Source organism: Pleurodeles waltl, chromosome 5 (assembly GCF_031143425.1).
Source record: "Pleurodeles waltl isolate 20211129_DDA chromosome 5, aPleWal1.hap1.20221129, whole genome shotgun sequence".
Classification (NCBI taxonomy): domain Eukaryota; kingdom Metazoa; phylum Chordata; class Amphibia; order Caudata; family Salamandridae; genus Pleurodeles; species Pleurodeles waltl.
In genome coordinates, this window is record NC_090444.1 from 1,139,079,456 (window position 1) to 1,139,100,585 (window position 21,130).

Consider the following 21,130-nt stretch of genomic DNA (forward strand, 5'->3'; position numbering starts at 1 on the left):
CCCCCTCCGGGGCAGGGTGCTGGTGCTGTCGTGAGTATCTGTCATTTCCTTGGTCCCGTCTGTTTTGTTTAAAAAAAAAAAAATTCTCTCTCCTCTCTCTCTCCCTCTGTTAGCAGAGGGTGTTGTAAAGAGGGGAGGTGGCGGGGTGATTTACGTCTGCATTTCTAAATGGAGTTGTGGATAATTGTACTATATGCTATTCCTATTAGCCTGCTGTTCTTTCTTGTTATGTTTGTTCTTTGTTGACGCTGGCATGCGGATGTTCCTGTCCCCATTATTCCAGGCTCTTCTAGAGTACCTCGTTCAGACATTCAGATCATGGCCGTCAGATGGCCGTGTGCTGGAGTTTTGTGTTGATATTATCGTTTCTGCCTTATTGCACCATTTCCTTCCCTCTTTTGTTCTCAGTGCCTAACAAATTCATGGTTCAGTAGTTGCAGTAAATATTAGCCAAGGGTTTCTGTTTATCCAGCGACGCTACATGTGTGAGACTGTTAATGGTATGGTCTCGGTACACAGTGGGAGGCGCTGTGTGGCCACAGCTCCCAACCGGAAAGGGTTGGTGCGGCATTTCCCAGCAGGAGGGGCTGGGGAGGAATACTCTGGCTGGAGGGGGTGGTGATTGTCCACACCAGCAGGAAGGGCAGGTTGTGCCCGGTGACTTATCGAGTGGTAGTTGTCCACTCCAGTGGAGCAGGCAGGCAGTGCCGTGTTCTCACATATTTTTTTTTCTCTCTGCTCTGATAGCATTGAAGTGTTGTGCTCTGTGGGGGTGTCATATTGAGTTTTTTCTTTTTCTTTCTCTTTCTCTCTCTCTCTCCTGCTGGTTACATGGAGAGTTGAGTGAGATGAATGGATGAGGTGAAGGAAAAGGGTGTTGGAGAGATAGACTGTGTGGATGAATTATGTGTTAGGATAGTAGTAAGAATATAGAGAGGAAGGAGTGTGGGGTACGTAGTTATATAAAATATGGGGGGTATACTGACATGTGTATTAACTGACTGACTTAAGCTGCTATTGTACCAGAACTCAGGAGAAGTACGCCCGCCAATACCGTTACAGTGACTGATTACTACAACTGACAGGATCTGCCTGTGCACCACACTCTGCTGTCACCACGCACCAGCACAAAGGGTGGGAGGCATGACCATCACTTAGGGCAAGTACCTGTTTTTGTTATATTGTTATCGTATTGTCCTATATGTGATTGAGTGCACTGTTCACCATTGTTGCATTACCTGTGCGTCACCCTCCACAGATCTGGTCCGGGTTCTAATCCCATACAGCCGCACCCTGCCTCAGGGCAGGAAAGCAAGGGTGTGGGATCTTTGCCTTTCACTCTTGACCTTTCTGTCATCTTTTATTCGCTAAAAGGACGCCAGTGTACGCCGTCACCAGCACCTTGGCACTGTTTTTTTCATTCTAAACTTGTGCTGCTTGCGGTGGACAAGGCTGCGTGTACTGTTGTGTGATTGCAGTCAAACTCTCTGCTTCACTAATAACAAATGCAGTTGGCAGTGCTGATCATGTGTCATGTGTCATTTTATATGAGCGGCAGGGAGCGACTCCCTGGTGTTTCCTGGTGTGACCGAACTGTTTACGTGAAGTGGTAAGGGAAAGCGGTGACCTTTCATTTAGCTATGGGGAACCCCTTTAGCAAGGACCATTTGAACACACACCAAATCACACCCCCTAGGGATAGTCCTGCCTACCAAGTAGCCGTTAAGAAAGGACTACATGCATTAATGTTTCTTGACAAATGGCATAGTCTGACGGCCAGGGGACCCGACTTACAGTTTCCAAGTAATGGCACATATGACATGAACGAGTTGTCATACTTGAGACAAATGCTGATTCTAAAGGGACGTAAGATTCGTAACCTAGAGTGGGACTCTTTCTACTCGTGGGACTATTGCCTACGGGACCTTAGACATACGAATGATATAAAAGCTAAAGTGTGCAAGGAATTGGTGGTGTTGTAAGACGGATTTTATTCTGAAAGACAAAGGAATGAGAAGAGGGAGGAGCGGAGGGATAAAATGCTCGATATGGTAGGAACATTCCCATGTCTTCCTGTGGTAGGTGCACAATCACAGGAACACAGTATGCAGGGAACAACGAAGGAAGAGACCGAGGACGCACTCATAGAAGACATACTGATGGGGAGGTTAGGTAATAAGAACAAAACAGTGAGTTCGGAGGAAAAAGTGCACGTTGAGCACTTAGTGACAGGTACAGAGCCTCCTGAGCTATCCCTGGCTCAGAAAACTGAGGCCCGTGAGCTCGCACATGGTTTAATAAAAGAGGAACTAACAAAAATGAACCTTGAATGAGTAAAAGACTTTCAAATGCTGCAGGACGTCAGAGAGGAAGTGGCCCACATTGCTCAGAAAATGAACAAAGAAAGTGACAGTTTGTTGGCACAGGCTACAAAGAAAGGAAATGGACCAAAATTGTTGAATACACATTGGAAACTTCAGTTCCAAGATGCGTCCAGGGACAGTAGTGTAGGGACAAAGGGATTGCATGAGATAATATGAGAGATATGTGTTTTCACACACCACAGCATAACATTGATATTATGACAAGGTTTTTAGACGGAAGTCTATTTGAAAGGAGAAACAGCCTCAGGAACACAGACGAAAGGAAATTCACCATACGGTACACCGAGTGCTTCTCCCAGCACACTAAGGGGGTCATTCCGACCCTGGCGGTCTTTCCGCGAATGGAGGAAGCACCGCCAACAGGCTGGCGGTGCTTCCCTGCCCATTCTGACCACGGCGGTAAAGCTGCGGTCAGAAAACCGGGTCCGGTGGTTTCCCGCCGGATTTCCCCCGGGTGGGCGAATCGCCATGGCGGCGCTGCAAGCAGCGCCGCCATGGGGATTCTGACCCCCTTACCGCCAGCCTGTTTCTGGCGGTTTACACCGCCAGGAAAAGGATGGCGGTAACTGGTGTCTAGGGGCCCCTGGGGGCCCCTGCACTGCCCATGCCACTGGCATGGGCAGTGCAGGGGCCCCCTAACAGGGCCCCAGCCTGCTTTTCACTGTCTGCCTAGCAGACAGTGAAAGGCGCGACGGGTGCAACTGCACCCGTCGCACACCTGCAACACCGCCGGCTCCATTCGGTGCCGGCTTCAGTGTTGCAGGCCCCCTTCCCGCTGGGCCGGCGGGCGCTAACATTGTTAGCGCCCGCCGGCCCAGCGGGAAGGTCGGAATGGCTGCAGCGGTCTTTTGACCGCAGAGCGGCCATTTGGCGGTTCCCGCCAGGCGGGCGGCGACCGCCGCCCGCCGGGGTCAGAATGACCCCCTAAGTTCCTGAAATCAGACAGAAAAAATTGTCATGCCATACTCACAGATCTCATTGATAGAAGACAGACATTTGCGGAGGTAGAAAGAGATAACAATAGGGAATACAGAGAGGAACTTCTGGCCATGGCGCGATCAGAACTGATGACCCTAGGCCCTGAGATACATCAGATATATGCACGCTACACCAACAGCACAAGTCCCCTGCCAACAGAATACAGTTGGGACACTTCTCAAATGAGTTTCACAGATGCAGATGTGCCATCCTGGGGTAACGATAAATTGTCTGAAAAACTGGAATACGCTATATTAAAATTACAGAAATGGAAAGAATTGAAAGAAGGGTTAAAAGCAGCTCAGGTCCTGCAGGGCCTAGAGAAAAATAAGGAAGGGACAGAACAGGTACAGACAAAGATGATGCCTCTGAGAGAAGTACCTTCTTCTTCCTTAGGAGAGGATGGCCATACCCCAGCATATGTCTATGTACCTTGGCATAGAGCTGACCTGTTTTCCTTCACCAAAGACTTCCCAAAATTACGTGATGAGCCACACAAATGGTACACAGAATTGAATAGAATAGTGGCCATGGGAGAAATGCTGTGGAAGGATTTGAACATGTTATTCAGTATAATAATACCACAAGATTTATGGGAGGATTGCAAGAAGGTGGTAGGATGGCCGGCAGAGGAACCGGTGAAGGGAAAAAGGGGGGCACCGGAACAAGAGGTAGAGGCAGCAAGAGACAAGGTGATGAAATACATACGAGAAAAAGTACCAGAGGAAAAGGTTGATTGGTCTAAAATAATACATACCAAACAGGAGAAGAATGAAAGTGTGACAAGTTACTATGAACGCTTTCTACAGGTCTACCAGCAGAGTAGTGGAATGAGGAACCCACTGGGTGAGGCGATGCCTGCGTTTGTGACCAACTTTGTATATGGATTACAGCAGCCTATACAAACTCATTTACAAACGTCTTTTGTGTGTTGGCAACAAGAACCCATTGACAAAGTGTTAGTAGCAGCAAGGTATTGCGCAGACTATCAAACAAATATCTAAAAGGCAGATGATGAGAAATTGAAAAAGGATAAGGTAAAACTAATGGTGGCACAAGAACGATTTTACAATAATAATCAAAACAGGGGTAGGGGAAGGGGCAGGGGCAGAGGACAGGGTGAACGGGTACCTTTCACGCCCCCGCCAGGTACCACCTGTTTCCACTGTAACCAACAGGGACACTGGAAGGCAGATTGCCCTTTTTTAGCCAGGGGACAAAGAGGTAGAGGTCAGCAGAGACAACAACAGGGCAGTACACAACATGGGACACAAGAGTTACTACCCCCACCTTATACTAACAATGCATATGATGCAGCCACTGTAAATGACCCGGCTTGTGCGGGGTGGGGTACATATCAAGACATACCACAGGCACCTCAGGGGGGACATGGGTTTCCATATCCACCTCCTGTGGAGACGCATTTCACAGGCCTAGTACTGTCGGTTGATCCAGAAGGTCCATATATAGATGGAACAGTGCTAAGCAGAACTGTGCCCTTCTTAGTTGACACTGGGGCCACTCTGTCAATGCTAAAGGCCTCTGATGTATCCAACGCACCATTATCAGCAACTCAAATAACAGCCGTAGGTTTGACAGGACAACCTATGAATGAATACTTAACACAACCATTGAAATTCAAAGTAGGCCCTATTACTGTAAATCACCAATTTATTTTTGGGAGACAGTGTCCAGTAAATTTGCTAGGAAGGGATCTCCTATGTAAATTACAGTGAACCATCAGCTGCTCACCTGAAGGGATCTTCCTGGAAAGTAAGGAGAATGGGATAGCATTACAGGCTTTCATGAGATGTGACTCCGGAGGCAAGGGACAAGAGCAAAGTCTCCCACAAGAGTTACACGACTCGGTCCCCAGTGAAGTGTGGGCAAAGGGGCCAAATGATGTGGGAAGAATATTAGATTGTTCCCCAGTGTGAGTGACACTGCGCCCTGGAGCCCGTCTACCACAGGTGCCACAATACAAAATAGCCAAAGAGGGAGAGGAGGGGATAGCTCCAGTAATAGAAGAGCTTCTAAAGAAGGGAATACTGCGGGAGGTACGACACAGCCCATGCAACACTCCTATTCTCCCTGTGAAAAAGGCAACGAAAGGGCCAGATGGGTCCCCGGTATACCGATTTACTCAAGATCTTAGGGAACTGAACAAGGCAGTTATACCATCATTCCCTGTGGTTCCCAACCCAGCCACCATCATATCAAACATTCCCAGTACAGCTACGCACTTCACAGTCCTGGACCTCAGTAATGCATTTTTTCACTGCCTCTTCATAGGGAATCTCAGGGTCTATTCTGTTTTACATACAAAAACAGAAAGCTAACATATACTTGTCTCCCTCAGGGGTTTGTAGACAGTCCAACATTATTCTCAGATGCTTTAAGAGCAGACTTGGCATCATTGCTCTCTGCAGGAGGATCAACTTTGATACAATATATTGATGATTTGTTGCTAGCCTCACCATCACGGGAAGCGTGTGTCCAGGACACCGTGGCCCTACTCTGTCACCTTGCCATAAAAGGACATAAGGTCTCCCTAAAGAAGTTGCAGTTTTGCCAATCAAAGGTGAAGTACCTAGGGCACGAACTGTCACCAGGGTCCAGGAGATTGTTGCCAGATAGGATAGCAACAATAACTCAGCACCCCAGGCCACAAACACAGAAGGAGGTTAGGGCTTTCCTTGGGATGGCAGGTTACTGCAGGCATTGGATACCGAATTTCTCCCTGATTGCACGACCACTTTTGAATTTAACACACAAGGATGTGCCAGACAAAGTATCAAGGTCAGAAAACTGTGAAGAGGCTTTTCAGAAATTAAAGTTCGCATTGTGCGCAGCACCAGCATTAGGCCTCCCAGATTACACCAAAGATTTCCATTTATTTTGCCATGAAAAAGGTGGTTGATCCTTAGGGGTTTTGGCACAAAAACACAGCACCTTCTACCGCCCAGTGGCTTACTATTCGGCTACCCTGGACCCAGTAGTAGCAGGTCTTCCCCCGTGTCTGAGGGTGGTAGCAGAGTCCGCCTTTGCAGTGGAACAATCCGAGAACATTGTCCTGGCTCATACTTTGGTGTTACATGTCCCACACGCAATTGACACATTACTAACTACCACTAAGACCCAGCACCTGACAAATGCTCGCCTCTCACGCTATGAGTTGACACTATTGGCACCACATATAAGGATAAAGAGATGCACAACATTGAATCCCTCCTGCCTGTTGCCTACCGAAATGGATCACGATGATCCCACCATAGATAATTCTTTCCACGATTGTATTATGGCAGTCGACACACACACCAAGGTGAGGCCAGATCTCAGAGACACCCCATTCCCTGAGGCCGAGGGTGATTTGTTTGTGGATGGTTCATGCATTAGGGACCACACTGGGATGCTACAAGCAGCCTATGCTGTGGGGACGGCCAAAAGACTACTTGAAGGAGGAAGGCTACCAAAGAATAAAAGTGCCCAGGCAGCAGAATTAGTAGCACTAATCAGAGCATTCAAATTGGCAGCAGGAAAGACAACAAATATTTACACAGACAGCCAATATGCTTTTGGGGTCAGTCATGATTTCGGTCAACTGTGGGCAATGAGGGGATTTCTCACTTCAGCAGGCCAACACATAGAACATGCTTCATTGATTGTTGCCTTGTTGCAAGCTCTACTACTGCCCAGAAAAGTTGCAATTGTAAAATGTGCAGCCCACACTTCTGCTAAGGACTATGGGCCTCATTATGACCCTGGCGGGCGGCGGAGGCCGCCCGCCAGGATCCCGCCCTCCAAATTACCGCGCCGCGGTCAAAAGACCGCGGCGGGTATTACGAGTTTTCCCCTGGGCTGGCGGGCGGTTCCAGTAAAACCGCCCGCCAACCCAGGGGGAAAACGACCTTTCCACGAGGATGCCGGCTCGTAATCGAGCCGGCGGAGTGGGAAGGTGCGACGGGTGCAGTGGCACCCGTCGCGTATTTCAGTGTCTGCAAGGCAGACACTGAAATACTTTTCGGGGCCCTCTTATGGGGGCCCCTGCCGTGCCCATGCCATTGGCATGGGCACGGCAGGGGCCCCCAGGGGCCCGCGACCCCCCCTACCGCCATCCTGTTCATGGCGGCTTTCCCGCCATGAACTGGATGGCGGTAGGGGGGGTCAGAATGCTCATGGCTGCGGAGCGCGCTCCGCAGCCATGGAGGATTCCAAAGAGCAGCGGAAAGTCAGCGGGAGACCGCTGACTTTCCGCTTCTGACCGCGGCTGAACCGCCGCGGTCAGAATGCTCATTGGAGCACCGCCAGCCTGTTGGCGGTGCTCCCGTGGTCGGTGGCCCTGGCGGCCACCGGCCGCCAGGGTCAGAATGACCCTCTATGTTTCTATGGGAAATGCTTTTGTTGACAAAGAGGCACGAAGAATAGCCCTCAGTGGTGTGAGTATGTAATGGTCCAGGTTAAACACGCCACAATAACTAAGGAGGAAAGTACATATTTTGATCCAAAATGTGTTCAACAGCAGGTTGATGGGTTAGAACTAACAGATTGGGAAAAGGGCGGTTGCAAGACAGACGGGGAGGGTGTGTAGGTGGGACCCAACGGTAAAATATGTCTACCATCCATGTTACTGTCCTCTATGGCACGCCTTTTCCATGTGGGTAGGGATGGAATGATACAACTGTTTTCATAATGTTGGTTTAATACCAAATTTTGGCAATATGCAGAACATTTATGTAAGAGATGCACGGTTTGTGCACAGTACAACACGGGAAAAGGTACACCAACTGCTTCAGGCCATTTCCCACCGCCACATGGACCCTTTGAAAGCCTCCAAATGGACTTCATTGAGATGCCCCCGGTATACAAGCTAAAATATGTTTTGGTAATAGTTTGTATGTTCAGCAAATGGACTGAGGCATACCCCACCAGGAACTGTGATGCACAAACTGTGGCTAAGTGCCTTTTAAAAGAATTAATACCACGTTTTGGGGTACCGATTCTTTTAAGTTCAGACAATGGACCAGGATTCATTTCTCATGTTATTCAGGGCCTTTGCAATAACTGGGAATAACACAAAAGTTGCATTGTGCATACCATCCGCCTGCAGCAGGGGCAGTAGAGAGGAAAAATGGGGTGTTGAAAAACAGAATAGGGAAGATATGCGCAGTGACTGAACTATCTTGGATTGATGCATTACCATTAGCGCTCCTCGCTATGAGAAGTACCCCAGATAGAGTCACAAAATTAAGTGCCCATGAGGTGCTATTTGGGCGCCCCATGAACATTCCAGGCCACATGCCAGTTGCCTCATTGGCAATAACAGATGATCTTTTGTTACAATATTGCAGGAAGATAACAGAGACGTTACGCTGTCTTCACCGCCAGGTACTACAGGCTCGGCCAGAAGGAGGAACGCCACCAGAACAAGGACTACTGCCTGGAAACTGGGTTTGGGCCAAGGCCCACACTGGACGCCATTGCCTTCAACCACGGTGGAAAGGGCCTTACCATGTCCTACTGACAACAGCTACAGCGGTCAAGTGTGATGGTCTCAAATATTTGATCCACAGCTCACACACCAAGAGAGCAATTGGACCTGAGGTCATCCAGCCACCACCTGCGGTACCCATAAAGATCACACCTGCACCGCAGGGGTACAACCTTCGATAAACAAGCAACACCAGACAACACTGACAGGGCTGCTCGTGCTGCACTCCTACAGGAGTCAGGAGGTGCAAGCGGGTCCTGCGGTGAGACTACAGGGCTGCTCGTGCTGCGCTCCTACAGGAGTCAGGAGACACAAGCGGGTCCATCAAGGAGTTCTTCATAGACTGCTCGTGCTGCACACGTCAGGAGAGGGATGGGTGCAAGCGGGTCTTACCTGAATATCTACATATATCACGCAAGTGGTTTCAAGTGCTAGTAACCTCTGACGCCACTCTGTGACGTGCCAACAAGAAGATACAGAGAATAAGAGAGTAACAGACAAGGACTAAACAGTGCAATTTGTGACACCTGGAGTATAATAATTCCTAGAAGAAGAAAAAAGGAGAAAAAGTGGCCTATGGTACTAACTGCCATATGTACCCCAGTCCCAGCAATAATTATGACCATAATGATTATTATATATCAAGAAGAAATACGAATCCCATATCTGGACCAAGAACAGAATATCAATAACAGTGTAAATGAAATAGGGATTACCATTGCGGTGAAACAAGAACAAGGGGAGAACTCTAGTGTCGTAGAAAGGGTGGGGAACAGGACACAGTGGATAAAATATACCAAATGGAAGGAAGATGGGAACAATTACAAGGATAATGCATTTGTGCAAATGGTGAAATTTTATAAGGAATTGGCAAATGTGTTGGATTGCTATATTTGTACACATTTACCCACCTCTGCCCAGGGAAGGACAGATTACGCACAGATTCCTCTTCCCCAGTATGTTTCATGTCACATACTAAACAGCATGTTTGCAAAGGAAGTGAATGGGACCATAAAGAGAAGGCCACCTTAAAGGAAGAGGAAGGTTGGAAAAGGGAGATTAATGCAGGGAAACGGTAGGGGGGAAGAGAAAGTAAAGGAGGAGGTAGGATGGGTGTGTGTGGACAACTAGTACCGGAGAAAGGTGAAACAGAGCTGCTGGAAGCATTTAACATAGGAAGAGATAAGGGTTATGCACTGGGGGAGAAGAACATAGATATATTACAAATGTCCCTTTCTATACATAAGGAGAAAAAGGGGTCATGGTGTTGTCGATACCTCAAAGGCAGCATCCCAAGGCCAAATACATTTTATGATAAGGTGTGTTGAATGGTTACACCAGTAATGAAATGCCATAACATACACCTCCCCAACCATAATAATAGCAGCATAAAGGTAGGAGATAGCACCCGCTCCAAATACTCTGATTTGGATAACATACGGAAGGGTCCAGAAGGTTTGTCTATAGGTCTCTCAGCTCCAAGGGGAATATACATAGTACGCGGGACATCTGTATATTTTAGACTGCCTGCAGGGTGGCAGGGCTCCTGCTACCTGGCGTTCGTACTACCCCGAATGTTGCATATAACCAATTTGACCAATGCAACACAAGGGGCACCCGGAAGGGTACGAAGAAGAAGGACACCTACTTGGTTGGATAGGTTCATAGCAGTGCAAGGAATATTTGTGATGCCATTAGGGATAGCGCATTTAGAATATCAAATACACAGATTGGCAGTATTGGTAGAAACATTAGGAAGTTCTACTGCAGCAGCCCTAGGTAACATTACTGAAGAACTTACAGACTTAAGAGCTTGTTGTAATACAGAACAGACTTTCATTAGACATCATTTTAGCAAGAGCCGCTGGTGTATGTAACGTGATCCATCAGGAATGCTGTGTTTATATACCGGACAACAGTGGGAATGGGAGGATGGCAATAGGGAAAATAGAGGAAGTAGAAGAGGGAGCAAGGAAAGTGGTGGATATGACGGATGTGACGGAATTAGGAGGAATACTAAAGGACACTGCAGCATGGTTCCGTGGTTGGGGATCCTGGCTGATAGAAGTACTGGTGGTGGGAATAGTGGGATTTATAACACTATGGGGGTCATTCTGACCCCGGCGGGCGGCGGGAGCCGCCCGCCTGGAGGGAACCGCCAGAAGACCGTACCGCGGTCAAAAGACCGCGGCGGTCATTCTGGGTTTCCTACTGGGCTGGCGGGCGACCGCCAAAAGGCCGCCCGCCAGCCCAGTGGGAAACAGCCCTCCATGAGGAGGCCGGCTCCGAATGGAGCCGGCGGAGTGGAGGGTGTGCGACGGGTGCAGTGGCACCCGTCGCGTATTTCAGTGTCTGCAATGCAGACACTGAAATACAAAGTGGGGCCCTCTTACGGGGGCCCCTGCGTGCGGAACCGCCAGGAACAGGATGGCGGTGAGGGGGTCGCCATGGGGGATTCCCAGGGCAGCGGAAAACCGGCGGGAGACCGCCGGTTTTCCTCTTCTGACCGCGGCCGAACCGCCGCGGTCAGAATGCCCAAGGGAGCACCGCCAGCCTGTTGGCAGTGCTCCCGCGGTCCCCGGCGGGGTTGGAATGACCCCCTATGTGTGTCGATAAGGGTGTACCCTTCCTGTTTGAACATGTTAGTGAAGAAAATGTGTCATAAGGACACTGAGCACCATCGTAAAATAAGGCATGAGGATGAGGCCAGAGAAGATGATGCTATTGAAATGACACCTGTCCATCAGAATGATTAAACTGTCAATGAGTGTTTTCATTGGGTATCAGAGGGCGGAATGTGGAATCACATTCTCCTGGATCCATTTTCGACCTAGTAGGCCCTGTGATACACAATGAAAATACAGGCCTGTTTCTGTTGAACACCTTACAATGTTGAATTAGCTAGGCCTTGAAGAAATGTCTATTGTGCTTGAAACGCATTATGTTGCAAGGCTTGCTAAACTGACGGCCATCACAAGACACCACCGCATGCTAGCTTGCGAAATCCTCACTGCTAAAAGTAATAACTTATGCACTTATGGTTCCCCTTTCTCCACATATAGATGTATCACAAGAAATTTGATTCAGAGGACATTGTGAAAGCTTCTTGTCCATGATTCTAACCCTTATATGGAGCATCACGTGTGCTATATAGAGAAAAATTAATCATACGACAATATCAAGAACCAATGAAATGTGTTAATGTGCCTGCGGTTTAATGCTATAAAAGATCATGCATTGTGCAGACTGTTCGAGCTGGATTTTGTCCGCTCAGTCTCCATGTACATGTATTTCTTATTATGTCTTATTAAAAGTAATCTAAGGAAGAGCGGCTGGTCTTGGTTTGTTTCCTGAATTGTCTGGATCTGAAATACTCCGACTTGGCTTCGACACAGGGACTGCCACCTCCCCTGGCAGAACATTTTTGAGGAAATGCAGGGGGCCGCTCGACCCTCCGGCAGCCCCAGGGACCACCACCTCCCCAGGGCAGAATGTGTTGAAGAAATGTGGGTGGGGGGGTCACCTGGCACTCCCGCAGCCCTGGGGGCTGCATCCTCCCCAGGAAGAATGTGTGTAAAAAAATGCGGGTAGGCTGCCCGGCACCCCTACAGCCCGGGGACCGCCACCTCCTATGGGCAGAATGTGTTTAAAGATATGCAGGGGGCCTCTGCCCCCTCTCATCAGTCCCAGGGACTGCCACCTCCCAGGGTCTACATTTAAATAAGATAGGAGGTCCGTTGCAGGCCCCCTACCCCAGGGCTATTTCAAATGTTGGAGGCGGGTGCGCGGCCCCCTAGTGAAGCCAATAAGAGCCCTGGGGACTGCCATCCCCCAGGGATGATTCCTGCTATGTCCCTGGATGCCCACCCCATGCACATAGCTATTCACTTTGACTTGGTTGGAGCTTTGAGAGCTACCGCCAAGTCAGAGCAAACACTCCGCTTCCAGCAAGTGAGAGCTGTCAAACAGCTTTCACTTGCTGGAAGCCGAGGTTTCCTCTGTTTCCCTGCCTGCAAAGATGCAGGCAGAGAAACAGAGGAAATGATTGCTCTCACAGGAAGCAGGGAGCCAGCTGAGACCGCAGGCACATTCTGGCTCATCCTGTAGTCCCCAACAGTTATGACAGAGCACACAGATGACATGGTCGTGCCTCAGAGGATGGGGTCCTTGGACTGGGATCGGCCTGGGGAGAGGGGCCACGTGGCCCCTCTCCCACTTAAAAAAATATAATGTTTAGGCCTGACCCTTGGAATGGGGTCCCCAGGGCTGAGATTGGCCTGGTGGAGGTGCCACACAGCCCCCCAAAATGTAATGTTTAGGTTGGGCCCTAGGGGATGGGGTCACTGCAGCCAGATTGGCCTGGGGGAGGGGCCGCACAGCCCCTCTCCCCAAAAAATAAAATGTTTTGGCCGGGCCCCTGGGGATGAGGTCCCTGGGCCTGAGATTGGCCTGGGGAGGGTGGCTGCACAGCCCTCCTCCTCCCCCCCCAAAAAATTAAATGTTTAGGCCAGGCCCAAGGGGATGGGGTCACTGGCTCGGAGATCGGTCAGGGGAGTGGGGCCGCTAGGCACCCCTCCCCCCAAAGAAATAGAATGCTTGGGCCTGGCCCTGGGGGATGGGGTCGCTGGGACTGAGATAGGCCTGGGGGAGGGGATGCATGGCCCCTGCCCCCCAAACAAAAAAAACTGTTTTTGCCAGGCCCTGGGGAATGAGGTTGCCGGATCTGAGATTGGCCCGGGAAGGAGGGCTGTGCAGCACCCCCCACCTCCCAAAAAAGTAAATGTTTAGACCGGACCTGGGGAGATGGGGAGGGGGAGCGGTGAGGCCCCCCTCCCCGTAAAATAAATGTTTAGGCTGTGCCCCGAGGGAGGGGGTCTCCGGGTATGAGGTTGATCTGGGGAGGGAGCCCACATTTCACCCCCTCCTTCCAAAAAATGTAATGTTTAGGCCGGGCCCCGAGGGATGGAGTCCCCTGGGCCAAGATTGGCTGGGGTAAGAAATTGGCTCGGCCACAGGAGATGGGATACCCGGGGCTGAGATCGGCCTGGGGGGGGGGGGCACACAGCTTCCTTCCCCTTAAAAAAATAAAATGTTTAGGCAGGTCCCAGGGATGGGGTTCTTGGGGCTGAAATTGGTGGGGGAGGGGGCCATGCAGACCTGCAGCCAACTGCTGCTGCACATGGCCAAAGGCCATGCACAGCGTGTGTTTGGGTGGTTAACGGGGTTGGCCACAAGGACTGGCTGGACGCTGGGCCCTGCAGCCAACTGCTACTACGTATGGCTGAATGCCATGCATGGCGGTGGTTGGATTAATGTATAGTAATGAAAATTACTTTACGTTAAAAAAGCATAGAAATTACCTAAAAAAAACTAAAGTTACAATGACGTAATAGTTAGTAAATAGAATAGAAAAAAACATAGAAATTCACTTAAAAAAACAAAGGTTGCAGGGACGTTATAGTTAGGATCACATTTTAAATGTTCAAAATCATGGAAATTCACCTGTTACAGTTATAGTTATCTCAACTAACTATAACGCATGCCCTGAGGAAACTATAATTTGCACCCTCGCCATGCACTGCTGATTACTCCACAAAATACGCCACTAATAAAATCTTTGATAACATTATTGATAATATCAATGTAATATTTGCAGTAAAAATTTTACCGAAAAGACGGTGTGTGACAAGACTATTGGATTTGCTGCGTCTTTGTTTTTTTATTTAGGCATTTACTATTTCCTGAAGCAAGACAGTCAACAGTAATTTGGAATAATTACCTACACTGTTTTTAACTTTCACATGTTTAATAATAAGGCTGCAAAGTTCATTCTATGCAATAATTGATGCTTTATAGTGTTCACATTTCAGAAATCACATGTAATAATGTATTTAATAATGTATTGATTGTGTTTGGTATTGAAGTAGATAGCGTGACAGTATGTTCTATGATCCAAAAGTCACAAAACACGATTTGAATAATTTTCACTTGGTTTATATTTTTGTACGCAAAGATATTACAACATATGAAAAAAATGGGGGAAGCGTGCTTTTGAAACATATTTAAGTAGAGCCATATCTGCAATTTCAAATCACAAATTAGGGCCTTACTTTCCACCCTCCTCCTAGATCTTAGTTCAGTAATATTTATTACCTTATCTACATGTTTTCCTTACCTGTTTGATCAGAGTAATGGTTTTCTGGGCAGGTGACACATTCATAGCAGCACGTGTGCTGACTCTCAGATGTCTTTTTCATTTGTCCAGGCGTGCACACAGCTGAGCATTTTGACTTAATGTTCTAAAAATTTGAAAAAAGAAATCGTTCTTATTCTATGGTATTTTCTTTCGCTTTATTTCATGATACGTTTGCAGAAATCATGAACAGTTGATTTGCTCAGTTGTACTTTACAGACAAACAATTAAGGTTGAATCAAAAAAGTATTTGCTCAACTGTAAGGAAAGAAGTTCCATGCTATGTGTCCCTGAAGTATGCCTGTAATTTTCAGGTTTTGGCTGTCTTTGAAGGGCTCTTAATCCCAGGGACTTCACCCCCACCAACCAAACTGTAGATATAGGCCCTCATTACGACCTTGGCGCAGCAGACAGTGAAAAGCTGCACAGGGCCCTGTCAGGGAGCCCCTGCACTGCCCATGCCAGTGGCATGGGCAGTGCAGGGGCCCCCAGGTGCCCCGTGACTCTCCGTACCGCCAGCCTTTTCCTGGCGGTTCAAACCGCCAGGAAAAGGCTGGCGGTAGGGGACTCGTAATCCCCTGGGCAGCACTGCAAGCAGCGCTGCCCTGGCGGATTAACACCACCAGGGCAATTGTGGCAGAAAACCGCCGGCCCCGGCGGTGCGACCGCGGCTTTTCCACCGCAGCCGTAATGCCATGGGAAGCACCGCCAGCCTGTTGGCGGTGCTTCCTCCGAAACAGCCCTGGCGGTCTTGGACCGCCAGGGTTGTAATGAGGGACAAAGGGTCATATTTATACTTTTTGACGCACAACTGCGCCAACGCAGTTGTGCCTCAAAAATTTTAACGCCGGCTAACGCCATTCCAAAGCGCCATGCGGGCGCCTTATTTATGGAATGACGTTAGCCGGCGCAGCTGACTGGTGTGCGTCAAAAAAAATGACCCACACCAGGCTGCACCGGCGTAGGGGAAAATGGAGCTTGGGCGTAAAAAATGGGGCAAGTCAGGTCTGAGGCAAAATATTGGCCTCAACCCGATTTGCAACATTTTTTTTTACTCCCAACCCCCATTGAAATGACTTCTGTCTTAGCACAGACAGGAGTCATGCCCCCTTGCCCAATGGCCATGCCCAGGGGACTTATGTCCCCTGGGCATGGTCATTGGGCATAGTGGCATGTAGGGGGGCACAAATCAGGCCCCCTTATGCCACAAAAAAATGAAAAATAAAATACTTACCTGAACTTACCTTAAGTTCCCTGGGATGGGTCCCTCCATCCTTGGGCGTCCTCCTGGGGTGGGCAAGGGTGTGTCCCTGGGGGCATGGGAGGGCACCTCTGGGCTCCTTCCGATCCCACAGGTCCCTTAACGCCTGCCCTGACCAGGCATTAAAAAATGACGCAAAAGCGGCTGGACGTAATTTTTTTGACCCGCCCACTCCTGTGCGTCGTTTTTGCACGGGAGTTTAAATAAGGCGCACATGCCTTGGAGTCATTTTTTAGACGGGAACGCCTACCTTGCATATCATTAACGCAAGGTAGGTGTCCACGCTAAAAAATGACGCAAACTCCAAGATCTTTGGCGCTAGACGGGTCTAACGCCAAAGTATAAATATGGAGTTAGCTTTGCGTCGGATTTGCGTTAAAAAAACGACGCAATTCCGGCGCAAACAGAGTATAAATATGCCCCATAGGGTTTCTTAAAGACGTCATCCTGGAGTGGTCGCCCTAATTGTTGTCTTGCGTGTTTCTCGCCTTTGAATTCCTTGTCTAGGTCCTGGCTGTTGGCAGTATTTATTTAGTTCTGGAGTGCAGTAGAGGCTATCAGTTTAAATGCCAATCGTCATCCATGTGTAAATTAGGTCTTGTGACCTTGGTTAAATGAGAATCATTGGCGTGTATTGTCTTTTAATGAATGTTAATGTTTACAAACATTGCCTATATTGCATGTATTATAATAATCACAAACATTTGAAACAATGGTGGATTGAAGACTAATCATGATCCCCTTTGGTGCGGCTGTTGGGGTTACACTTAGATGATTGCTAACATCTTATTGTGTGAAGAGTCCATGTCTGATCGAAGATAGCTCCTGCCCACTGAGAAATGACATGAGCCATTTTTCCCCGGTTACCTCTTCCCCTGTAAGCTTCCTTGTCTACAGGCTCTCTTTAGGTTTTGCCTGCACAGCGCTTGCACTGTCCTTGTGAAATCTATTACATTCAATATATCTTAAAAGGGACTTACATCCCGCCTTCACTTCTGATTGGTCCCTGTGCATGCCACTTACTCTTTTCTCCGTTTCTATTGGCTCTAGCCTGCTGTTCCTCGTGAGCGTCTCTTATCAGTTTCCCAAGGCCTAACTACTTATTCCCATCCACTTTGGTGGGTGGAACTGTTTTTTTTCTTTTGGTTAAGGGTGCATACGTTTACTGTTTAAGATGCTTGTTTTCTTTTGGCAAAGGCTCCATACTGTTTACTTTTAAAGTGCTTGTTAGACATCTCGTTACTTTCACCAACTATAACGGTAACATCCGGCTTACAGCAGAACTCTGCTCATTCAGCTTCGCAAGAAAGACACAGATGTAATTTCTCAAGTTATCGGTCTATTTTACGTCAACAAGGAAAGCAAATGGTTTCTAATAAGGTTCGAGGAGCCAGCGTGCTTCAGTGCCCAGAAACTTTCTCACACTCTCCCTTCCACAGAGAAAAAAAAACATGTGTGAACTCACAGGCTATGGCGATTAGCGCCAGTTGCATACAGAGTCTGCATGCTGTGTGAGTGCTTGAACCATCCATTGCAAGTGAAACAGAATACAGGGAATCCATTCAATCACAAGGGAAGGTTGGGAGTTACATAAGCACGAAGGTGTAAAGCATCTTACTAGGAATAAACACATTTATCTTCTAAACATAACTTAGAGAATTAAATATGATTTTGAGAAAATCAATTGCTCAATTTAAGACTTCATCGCAATGTATTTTAGTCAAGCCATAAAGATTGCCCTTTCCACATTTAGTTGAATTTCGAGCACACTGGACAGATTTCAGCATTATCTCATTATTATAATATTTACGTATATATCAATCGCAGAAGTCCTATCTTATCTCTTTGATCACAGAACACACTTTTATTCTTGTACTCATTAGTTATACAGGGAGAATATTTTTATGTCTCCAAGCCTATTCCCAGTCCTTGCATAGAGTGCACGAATATACTCAGGGCTTCTGAAATTATATGGCACTGGAAGACCAAATTATGAGGCAGCATTGATTAAACATTGCAGCAAGAAAATAAATGCATATTATTTGGCAGTTTGTGGCACATTCAGTGGCAGTATTGTTTTACTATTTTGCCAATTTGGCGCACATTAATAATGTCTAGATCAAACATGTCACCTCATTGTGTAACACACAAAGACATTTACACACTAGTCAGCAACTGAAAGGTGACTCATTAATGTTTCCAAAGGGGTTTCCACTGTACAGCATGATGTGTGTGCTTTTTATCCGTTCAAACTAGAAACATTTTTTTGATGAAGTTTGAAAATTATGCAGCAGATGATGAATTATGTGGCAATTGTAATAAGCAGATGCTTATACAGAAATATATATCGACTTACATAATTCCAGGTGCCCTGGATAGAAGCAAACATCATGCAATCATTGAAAAGGGCTCACCACACAACTCTGGTGGAGACTCCTCTTGACTAGTTAGTTACATGTAGTTCATACTGGATCTAGCTGCACAATATGCATTTTTGCACACAGGCCTATGCTTTTACAAGTCCACTGCTTAATTACCAAGCATTGGCAAAGTCTATAGGTTTGGCTTATTCAAAATATATTAGCTATGTCAATGTATTTTTTACATGTTGCACAGCAGTTGTAATGCTGTAGAACATGACTTAAAGTAAATATGGTCAAAGCTGGCCACGTCAGAGCGCTTTTTTGTAGTTTAAGTCATGTTATACAGCGAGCAACCTCTGTGCACCATGTTAAAAACATTGACAAAGCCAATAGATTTTCCATAGGCAAAACCTATTGGTTTTGCCAGTGCTTGTTTGAGAGAATGCAAACGCTTTCAAGCAAAAGGAACTGCTGTAGAATCATATCATGCAGGCAGCAGCGCCAAAAGTGCATTCTGGGAGAAGAGCAATATCTGCTCTGTATACCATTACTTCTGAGGAGAGTCTGCCATCTCCTCGGAGAATGGATTTTTTTCACTTCAATGATTTTATTACAATTTCTGATTATACAGATAAAGTTAGTACCAACAGCTATGAATTAGAATCATAATGCAGTAAATAAAAAAAACATACAAGAACATGCAATATATACTTAATGAAATACCAACATATCCTTAATATTACTGCTTCTATTAACCCATCGTGTAATACCCGAGATTAAACACATATCTAATATTCTAACAATAATAATAGATATATATTATCACACAAATGATTACAAATAAAAAAGAAATAAGAAAGAGGAAATTTGATACCATACGGATACAAGTAATTATAGCCAAAGATAAACAGATATGACAAAACGATTTTACTAATGCTGTTTTCAGGTACTTGATGTTTGTAAATGGAGACACCTGGGGCAGAGTTATGAAAAGTGGTGCTGCACCTAGTACAGCTCCACTTTTCTTGCACCCCTTAGTGCCTCCTAACGACACCATGTGTGCGCTGTATTTAAAATACGGCGCACCATGGCGGTAGTCAGTGGTACTAGCGTCATCACTTTTAATGCTAGCCGGCGATTCGCAGGATGAGTGTCAAAAATGTAGACGCTATTCCTGCAAAGCACCCATAGGCCCATTGAAAACAATGGGAGCCTCCCATTAACGCCTGCTCTTAGCAGGCATTAAAAATGCTGATAAAAATGACGCAAAGAAATCTATTAGATTTCTTTGCACCAGTTTTTTGGCCCCCCTAGCGCCGAAACATCCCTCTTGAATAAATTATGCCTGGCGCAGGCATAATGTGGCGAAAGGGGTTACAAAGTGGTGCAATGAAACCATTTCACTTTGTGAAATTGGTGCTGTGTTTTTGGCCTTCCAACGCCACATTAGCATAAAACAATGACGCTATTGTGATTTGGAATGGCGCCAGGCCTTCATAAATCTGTGCCCTAGTCTTTCTCCTGGGCTGTCTGCTGGTGATGATGGAGAATATAAGGGGCGTTCTGCTTGACACTTCTTTGTAAGAAGCACACTCTAAGCCTTGTGAATGTACAGTGCAGGAACCATAGTGGAAAGTTCACACAGATGACTAAACACAATCAATGTCAATACAAACTGGATCTCATACCAGGAACAGGATGCTCAGTCTCAAGTAAGAGTCAGAACACATCACTCACTACTTCATCATGCTATGGAGGAACAGGGAGATCTATAGACTCAGATTTACACACTTACATACACCTGACTGAGACGACATACGCCACAACAAAAGAGTTTATCTATACAGTTACATCTCGCATTAGAGAAAATAGACCATGTGACTCCCCACTTTTTCTATTATAAGTCACATCTGAGATGATATTCTTGCCTAAGCTCTGGGTCATATTTCATAAAAATATGCCTACTTTTAGTAGCTTTGATCAGACTCCGTATTATGTGTTGCGAGTTAAAACGCTCCTCATCAAGTCCCCATCAAGGGTGTACTGCTGTTGGTTCATCCGGGAAGTGCTGAAATGATGCCAATACACATGCCAAAAATATCTGTTGTTTAAAGCATGAAAGAGCAGTGGGTTCTATATTTGCAAGCATGTTTAATACCCTATAATCAGGGGTGTTCATCTGACAGAGAAGAAAGGGAAAATAAGTTCTGGACGTTTAGTAAGAATTCCTCATGGTTATCATATTCGGCAGTAGGACACCATTACATGCTTGAGAAATGACGATTAACAACTTGACTAAAGGTCGCATCTTCAGGGGGAAAGTGTTAAGGCATGATTTAAAGTTGGCCATTGGGGAGAAATCCTCCAGTTCGTGGATTGAGTGTTGAATCGGTTGAAGAATCAACTAGCAGAATTTGTTCTGAAATACAGTAGTATAATGGCATAAATCCAATCAATTTTCCA

At 46.9% G+C, this 21,130-nt stretch overlaps 1 protein-coding gene across 1 annotated transcript in view; it reads right to left on the minus strand.

Annotated features, from left to right (window-relative positions):
- Positions 1 to 21,130, minus strand: part of LOC138297097 (G-protein coupled receptor family C group 6 member A-like) — a 374,267-nt gene that overhangs the window by 86,558 nt on the left and 266,579 nt on the right. The window contains exon 7 of the mRNA XM_069236598.1: positions 15,026 to 15,149. Within this exon, the coding sequence (XP_069092699.1) occupies positions 15,026 to 15,149 (124 nt within the window). The remainder of the gene's footprint in view (positions 1 to 15,025; positions 15,150 to 21,130) is intronic.